The sequence below is a fragment of the Carlito syrichta genome, unplaced genomic scaffold (genome assembly GCF_000164805.1).
Source record: "Carlito syrichta isolate Samal-C Ts95f unplaced genomic scaffold, Tarsius_syrichta-2.0.1 Scaffold301644, whole genome shotgun sequence".
In the NCBI taxonomy this organism is placed as follows: Eukaryota; Metazoa; Chordata; class Mammalia; order Primates; family Tarsiidae; genus Carlito; species Carlito syrichta.
Genome location: NW_007245740.1, coordinates 6,983 through 14,528, shown reverse-complemented (window position 1 = coordinate 14,528; position 7,546 = coordinate 6,983). Strand labels below are relative to the sequence as shown.

The window sequence follows — 7,546 nt, the reverse complement described above, 5'->3', positions numbered from 1 at the left end:
AAACCCTGTGGATGTTCAGGTGACATCTGGGGGGCCCAGTGGTCTGGAAAATGTTGGGATATCCCATTTAAAGCTAGCTGAATTGTTGTCCCACATAGAGTTCTGGGCTTGGATGCAGCATTTGCACAATGGGACATCCCACTCTGACCCACCCAGACAACAGGTCATGTTGGCAGGAAAAGGCTCTGGGGCAAGTCCAGACTATGACACACATCACCTTGCTGCAAGTGACGACAGCACATCGGCCTGGCCTTGTGCAAAGCACCTGGAGATGCCGACACCAGAGTCGTCACCAAGCCAAGCATCCCAGGCCAAGGCTATCTCCTCCTGTCACAACCACCTGTCCACTCTGGGCTTGATCCTCAGCCCTAGGGAAGGTTCAGTACCAGTAAGGGGAAGGAGGCACAGCACACAGCATCGGCTGTTGGAGCCTCGACTCGCATGCTACAGGGCTCCCTGTTGACCGCCATATCACCTCCAAAAGAAGGGCCCAACCCACATTCAGTTTCTCTTGGTGCCAGGCTCAGCCAGGAATCTGTGCTGAGAGGGGATGGTATGTGTGTGCAGCTGTTTTTTCCAAAAATCAGAACACGCAGGTCCAAGAATGAGAGGCAAGTCCCTTGTGGGGTCTCTGCCCCATCCCTGCAGCCGAGGCTAAGCAGGAATGAGGGTCCTAATGTCTAAGGAAGGGCAGTGTCCACTGGGAAGCCTGATCCCACCCATATGAGGCTGGAAACAGAGGTGGCCCCAGCCCACCGTGTCCTCAGAACAGGCCCAGCTGGACAGTGGACCAGTAGCTGGGCGACAGACTGGGTGATGAACCTGACAACCACAGCGGAGTTGGCGCTTGTCAGGGACTGAATTGTGTCCCCCACAACATTCACATGCTGGAGTCCTGGCCTTTAGCATGTGTCCTTATTTGGAGATGGGGTCTTTACAGAGAAAATCAAGTTAAAATGAGGTCATGAGGGTGGGCCTAATACCATCTGCCCTGTGTCCTTAGAAGAAATTGGGACACAGGCAAGGAGAGAAGGCAGGTGAGGACATAGCAGGAAGTTACCACACCCCAGCCCATGGCCTCAGGAAGAAGCAGCCGGCCCATGCCTGGACCCAGGACTCCAACTCAGACCTGTGAGATGATGCCATTTCTGAGCGGCTGAGCTTGTGTATCTGCTACGGCAGCGCAAGACTCATACCAGACTCACACCAGGCTCCACCAGGGCCAGGAGGACCAGGCTAGTCCCCCTTATGTAGTTACAATGGGCCTCAGGGTTACAAAGGACAAGCCTCAGGGAGATGGACCTCACCCCGCCCCGGGCGCCAAGTCCCCAGGTGCCGACATGGGGAGAGGAGTGAGACAGGCGATGGCTTGGGTTCAGCTGGAAGTGTGGTCAGACAGATGTCTCTCTCCTGTGATACGGCAGCTGGCAGGACCTAGTGGTCCGTGTTGGCTTAGGGAAAGCAGAAGAAGGGGACATGACACGCTAGACCAAAGACAGGAGTACAGAGAAGCCAGTGGGATAGACCCCATCCCTTCCCTGCCCCGAGCTCCTGACAACCTCCAGGGAAATATGTCAGGTCTCTGGGTCTCCATCCTCAAGCATGTGGCCAAGGGAGGCCCTGGGAGGGCTCTGGAGAGAAAAGCATGAGATCAGGCCCCCACTTCCAGGCTTCTCCTGCCCACAGGGTCTCTGAATGGGAGGGAGGAGGGAAGAAGCTCTGCTCCAGCTGGGTCCTTACCACCCTCCAGTTTTACCCTCAGGGTCAGCCCCCGCACCTGCCCAAGGCCAGTCCACAAAGCCTCACCCAAGACACGTGAAAGACACTTTAAAGGCAAGGGGAGGCAGCATGGGCATGCTGCAGCCCATGACTAGCTGCCCCTAGGAGGCCCAGCCCATCCTGGCTCCCAGCTGCCCCAGTTCAACAGCCAGCACAAGCTCATGGATCACCGGGTGTCACGGCCCTCCCGGTGCAGGAATCTCTTGGTATAGCACGGGGTCTGAGAAGAGGCCTGGCCGGGCCCAGTAGTCCAGCGCGCAAACCCGGTAGAAGCCAGAGACAACAGCCGTTTCTGGGGACAAAAGGCATGCAAGTGTCCTTGGGTGTGTGCCCACCCGAGCCTGCTCCAAGTCCCTGAAGCCCCCTCACCCCAAGTTTCACAAAGCCCTGGGCCCCACCCCTAACCAGTATTGGGTAGGGGGTAGTCAAGGTCAGGGTGGTGGTGGTAGACACACCTGGGCTAAACACAAAGAGGTTGAAGGTCGATGGCTTCTGGCTGACCGGAGTGTACACCTTACCATCCTGGGAGAACTGGATCTCATATGTCCACAGGCACCTATGGAGATCAGAGTCAAGACCAAAGGTGGGGTCAGGGCTGGGGCCAGAGTAGCCCTTCCTAGTTTGGGTGGGGAGGGAAGCGTGGACCCGCAGCCCTATTCCTTTCAGCTCTTTCCTCCCTGGGCAATCCTCCTGTGATGACAGAAGAGGAGGGGACTGGAGCCCCACTGCCACTGTCAAGTGCTCCCACCACCCACCCCACTGGACAGGGCAAGATGTCATGGCTGACGTGGTGTGGTGTGAAATGAAGAGAAAGGCATGTCTGAGAACCCCACAACGGAGTGACCCAGGGCACTGCAGCGTAAACAGACTGTGAGGAAGGAGGGCACCCCGGAGTGCAGGAGGGGCTGAGGGGAGGGATACCCCATCACGCACTTGGAGCCCACGTGCTCATCCGACCAGACCAGAACCACCTGCCCTCGAGTCAGCGGCAGAGCTCGGAGCCGGGTGACCTGCAGGAGGGAGGTGCTGAGACAGGGTTGGGTGGGGGAGTCAGGGCGACGGCGGGTTGGGGGGCCACTTGCCTGGCCGGGCAGCCCCTCGGGGCGCGCGCACACGTGCAGCAACAGCAGTGACGGCAGCGACAGCTCAGGGTGCAGCGTCAGGCGGCGGCCAGCGGGAAGGGGCCGCGGCTTCGCGGCCACCGGGTCCTGGGGCAAAGCAGGTCCTCAGGGTGAGGGGCGGGTGGGGATCCTCCGTGGGGCCTCGAGGCAGCCCCGCCCCCCCGTCCCCCCACCTCTGCGGCACGCATGCGCCGGAACTGCTCGGCGGAAGGGAAGACAGGCCGGCCCATGCGCTGCCACTCGGCGTCAGGGCTGCAGAGCTGGTTGTCCAGGTAGCGTGTGACGTAGACGAGCCCTGTGGAGCCGAACACCCGGCCTCGCCTCACCGCCCGCCCCCGGGCCACCCTTCCAGAGGCTTCCCCGGGACCCTGCTTACCTGGGCCTGGGGGCACCCCGCGCAACCGCAGTGTCACAGACACGCTGCGGTTGGCGTGCGCACGTGTGTCGTCGCTTGCGTAGACCAGCACGGTGGCGCGCCAGGCATCTGCGGGGCTCGTGGGGCGGTGAACACTGGCCAGGACGCCCACCGTGTGGTTGCTGTCCAGGATCACCTCATCCTGTGACACCTGGGCCCAGAGTTGCTTTCCATCTGCGGGCGTGGGGTTGGGAGTGTCACACAGCGGCTTCTCACCGTCTGCTCCCCTTCCTTTTGATGGAAGAGGACTCCCACTGGGATTCCCCGTCACAACACAACCTCCGCAGCCCACAGGGAGGTGGAGGGGAGGGTGCGTGCCCTCAAGAATCAGGTGCACCGGAGGGAGAGCGCGCGCCCCCGATTCCGCAGGTCCATGCCCACCCCAGCTGCAGGGCCTTGCTCTCACCACGGGCTTTGCGCAGGCTGCTCCTCAGCCTGAAAGACGCGCCCCCGCCTGGCCAAGGCACTGATGGCCGTAGGGGACCTGCGCGCCCCATCTGCACTCCACTCACCCAGCAGGGCCAGCAGCCCCATGGCGGTGAGCACAGGCTTGCGCAGCAGCTGCACGTGCGGGGGGCGGGTGTTGTTGACCTGGAAACGTGCTGTCAGCGTGCGCTGCGCAAAAGGGTGCGGGTGGTAGCTCAGGAAGGCGTTGTCGTTGCTTAGGAGTGCATAGCGGATGGGGACACTGACGTTGGCCACCAGCAGGTTCTGGTGCTGGGCGATGACCTGCAGGCGTCCAGGGCAGCTGGGACCTGGTGCCGTGGCCACCACGCCCACCCTTGTGCCCAGGGGGAAGGTGGCTGAGGGGGTGAAAACACATGCGGTGGGGCGCCAGTCACCTTCACCACCATGGCTGCATAGGTCACATCGGCTCTCCACGGCTGCGGCAGTGACCAGCCCACCAGTGGGTCTGCCTCGTCGTTGTAAACAGGGGTGTCTGTGAACTTGGGGAAGAGCTGCTGGATCTGGCTCAAAGTGGCCTTCTCCTGCTCCAGGATGTAGATGGAGCTGCCTGAGCCCTGCGGTGGCAATACCTCAGCACCACTGTCCACCCAGCTGCTGCCACAGGGATCGCGGGGCAGGCAAAGGGTGACCGCACCTTTTTGTGGAGGGAGATGTAGTCCAGCCGTACGCCCACCTCCCCTGTGAAGAAGTTGGTCCCGTTGTGACAGTGCCCCAGCAGGCTCCAACACAGTGGGGACCGTGGTGGGGGATGGAAGGAGTCACCAGGGCCACCCAACCGAAGAGCAGGGCTGGTGGTGCGCAGACCCTCAGAGCAGGCATCATAGTAGTTGAGGAATCCTGGGTGGGAGGAGCCCGTGTCCACCAGCAGTGTGGCCCCTCTCCCATGCTCTCCTGCCCCCTTACTGCTCAGCAGGACCCAGGAGCCACAGCCTACCTTTCGTGGTCATGGAGACGTTGTCAAAGTCATGGTGGTCCGGCTCATTCCATGTCTCGAAGTTCCACTTGGACACATGCTTGAGTCCGTACCTGCCTGTGGAGTGTCCCTGTGGTCGTCATGGTCTCCAGCTCTCAGCGTGGGGAGTGTTATACATCTTCCACTCCCAGGGAGTGCCACAGTTGGAGGTTTGGATGGGATGGAGGGTGTTCGGCTCGAGACAAGCCCTTTCCCACTCTGGCCAGCCTCCCTCCCCCACCAGGAAGCCCTGGCTCAAAGGGGCCCAAGACAGAGAAGACAGCAAAGTAGCCTGGATGGTGAAGAAGGAATGTTCACCCTGTCCCTAGGGTCCATGCCCTGCCTACCGATATATCTCCGGGCCAGCAGAGAGACCAAGTTCTTCCATTCAAACACTTGCCGCTTGTCCTCAAAGTCAGTGAAGCGTCCCGAGGGGCTTCCCATCAACTCAAATCCTGCAACACAGGACTTCCAGCACCCACACAATACCAGCACCCTCAGGCCTGGGCTCCAGCACCCAGGCCTGACCTGAGCAAGCAACCAGCAAGGCCCTGGGGACTGAGTCCAGGGGAGGGCAGGACAGCAACAGGGTGCAGGTGGGCTGTGAGAATGGAGCCGGCCACTCACCTGGAAAAAGCTGGTTCTCTCTGAGAAGGTCCAGGTACCTATCCAGGTGGGTGAAGTTGTAGCTCATGCCCTGCTCAGCTGATTCCCTGTGGAAGGATAGTCAGTGTTGACCCAGTGTCCCAGGCTGGAACTGTGGCCACACTTGCTGCCTGGCAGCAAGCCCACCAAGTTCCAACTGGACTCAGATTCAGGCACTCTGATGGCCCTTTCCCTTGGAAAATAACCAGCACTATGGAAGCCTAGTGTGAACTCATGTGACTGTGAATGGAGATCCCCTCATAAGCTGACAAGACATGGAAGACTTGGGGTGGGAGCTCAAACAGCCATGAGGCTCAGGGTGGGGTGGGTCAGGCAGTGGCTAGGTATATGGCGGGCAGAACCCAGTGGGCCCCCTACCCTGGGGTCTCTATACCTCCTGGAGTCCCAGAGTAGCCCTGTTTCCCCGCCCACTCTCGGAGTTGCAAATGGACAAGCAGGAAAGGGAGAATGGGGCCCCCCCTACCCTGCACTCATCTCACATGGGGCCCGATTTCCATGGGGCTCATGTTCTGAGAGGGGATAGTTGTCATTAGTTTAAGATCACACTGGATGTGACACACTGAAGGAGAACAGAAGATCAAAGAAGGATCTCTCTGAGGAGGTGACATCTAAGACCTGACAAGTAATGGGACAAACCCAAGAGGAGAGTGTCTAGAAGATGAGGATCACAGGTGCCAAGGCCCTGGGGTAGGAATGAGCTCATGGCAGTCAGGAACAGAAAGGTAGCACAAGATTGTATATCATGGGAGAGAAGGTTGCATGGAGGTCTTATGACAGTTGTGAGGATGGGAACCTGACTCAGTGCGAAATGGGGAACCCTCTCAGGGTTCTGAGCAGTGCCATGACAATTTGTTGTTGTTTTTAGAGATAGGTCTCACTCTGTCACTCAGGCTGAAGGCTGGGCTCAAGCAACCCTCCTGCCGCCTCAGCCTACTGAGTAGTTGGGCCTACAGGTGCACATCACCATGTCCAGTCCCATAATGTTTTTAAAGGATCCCTCTGACAGCTCACTAGAGCCAGAAGATTGGTGAGGGCTGTCATAGTCACCCACAGAGAGGCATGGTGTCCAACCGGTGATTGCCTGGGAGGCCATGAGAAGGAGCTGGTGCAGATGGACTGACAAGGCTTGAAGTGAGCAGGAGAGGGGGTATCCTGGTTAACTCTGTGGGCTTCAGCTAGATAGCTGGACAGGTGTTCAAGCTTGGAGGAAGGCTGGCCTTGGCTTTGGCCACATGGAGTTGGACATCTGAGGGTAGACTGGGGTGCTCGAGAATCTAGGGCTGCAAATGCCACTTCTGGTCTGAGATAAGGGGAGAGGGGGGAAGGGAATAGGGGACAGCAGCCAGCACTGGGCCTGGGGCTGGGTCTGAGGGCTTCCTGAAGACCTGCCACCCAGGAGACCACAGCAGGCTGAGCTGCACCCTCTTGTGGCATCTGGGTTTGTCCAGCACATGTGAAGGTGAGGCAGGGGTAGAGTCATCCACCATGAATAGGACCCTAAATATCCATCCGTGTTGGTCTCCCCAGTCCCATGCCCTATCCTGAGACACAGGGCAGGTCTGGACACCTCAGCACCATGCCACTGGTTCTTCCCCTTTATACAGGATCAAGGCAGAGCCTAGCACAAGTCCACAGCCACAGGTTCTGGCCCTGCCTCTCCCATCGGGCCCTCTGCTGGCCAGACTGGCTCCTACAGTCATTGTCCAGCAGGTGTGCAGCAGGCATCCATCCCATCCCATCCCACTCCGCCCCTCCCCTCCTACTCCTCCCGTCCCATCCAAAGGTCACACTGGCAGCAAAGAAGCCTTAACAAGCACTTGGATAAAAATTAAATGCCCAGCAGGCAGGTTCCAAAGTCCCATCGGGGGTGAGACCGGTGGAGTGACAGCAGGAGCCGGGCCCAGGCTATCTCCATATTCCCTCCCTCAGTCTGTTCCTGAGCTGTGTCCGGGCCAGCCACGAGGCCAGTGGGGGAAGCCCCAGCCTCAGAAATGTCCCTGTTCTTTCACCCAGGGTGTTCCTGAGGGTCAGCTGGCACAGCCAGCCTCGCAACTAGGGATGCCGTGGCCAGGAAACCTGGGAGCCCCCGCCAGGAGGAGATCCGAGACCTAAACTGGGGAGGTGGACGCGCCCGTGCTATGACCA

At 59.5% G+C, this 7,546-nt stretch overlaps 1 protein-coding gene across 1 annotated transcript in view; it reads right to left on the bottom strand.

Moving 5' to 3' along the window:
• Nucleotides 1-1,812: 1,812 nt before the first annotated feature.
• The window catches only part of IDUA (iduronidase, alpha-L-), an 8,176-nt gene continuing 2,442 nt past the window's right edge, over nt 1,813-7,546 (bottom strand). Inside the window, exons 3-14 of the mRNA XM_021710913.1 lie at nt 5,363-5,448; nt 5,083-5,190; nt 4,718-4,813; nt 4,418-4,620; nt 4,158-4,337; nt 3,828-4,044; nt 3,277-3,489; nt 3,074-3,195; nt 2,862-2,987; nt 2,713-2,789; nt 2,235-2,335; nt 1,813-2,071 (exon numbers count right to left, since the gene is read on the bottom strand). Of these exons, the coding sequence (XP_021566588.1) occupies nt 1,956-2,071; nt 2,235-2,335; nt 2,713-2,789; nt 2,862-2,987; nt 3,074-3,195; nt 3,277-3,489; nt 3,828-4,044; nt 4,158-4,337; nt 4,418-4,620; nt 4,718-4,813; nt 5,083-5,190; nt 5,363-5,448 (1,645 nt within the window). The 3' untranslated portion in view covers nt 1,813-1,955. The remainder of the gene's footprint in view (nt 2,072-2,234; nt 2,336-2,712; nt 2,790-2,861; nt 2,988-3,073; nt 3,196-3,276; nt 3,490-3,827; nt 4,045-4,157; nt 4,338-4,417; nt 4,621-4,717; nt 4,814-5,082; nt 5,191-5,362; nt 5,449-7,546) is intronic.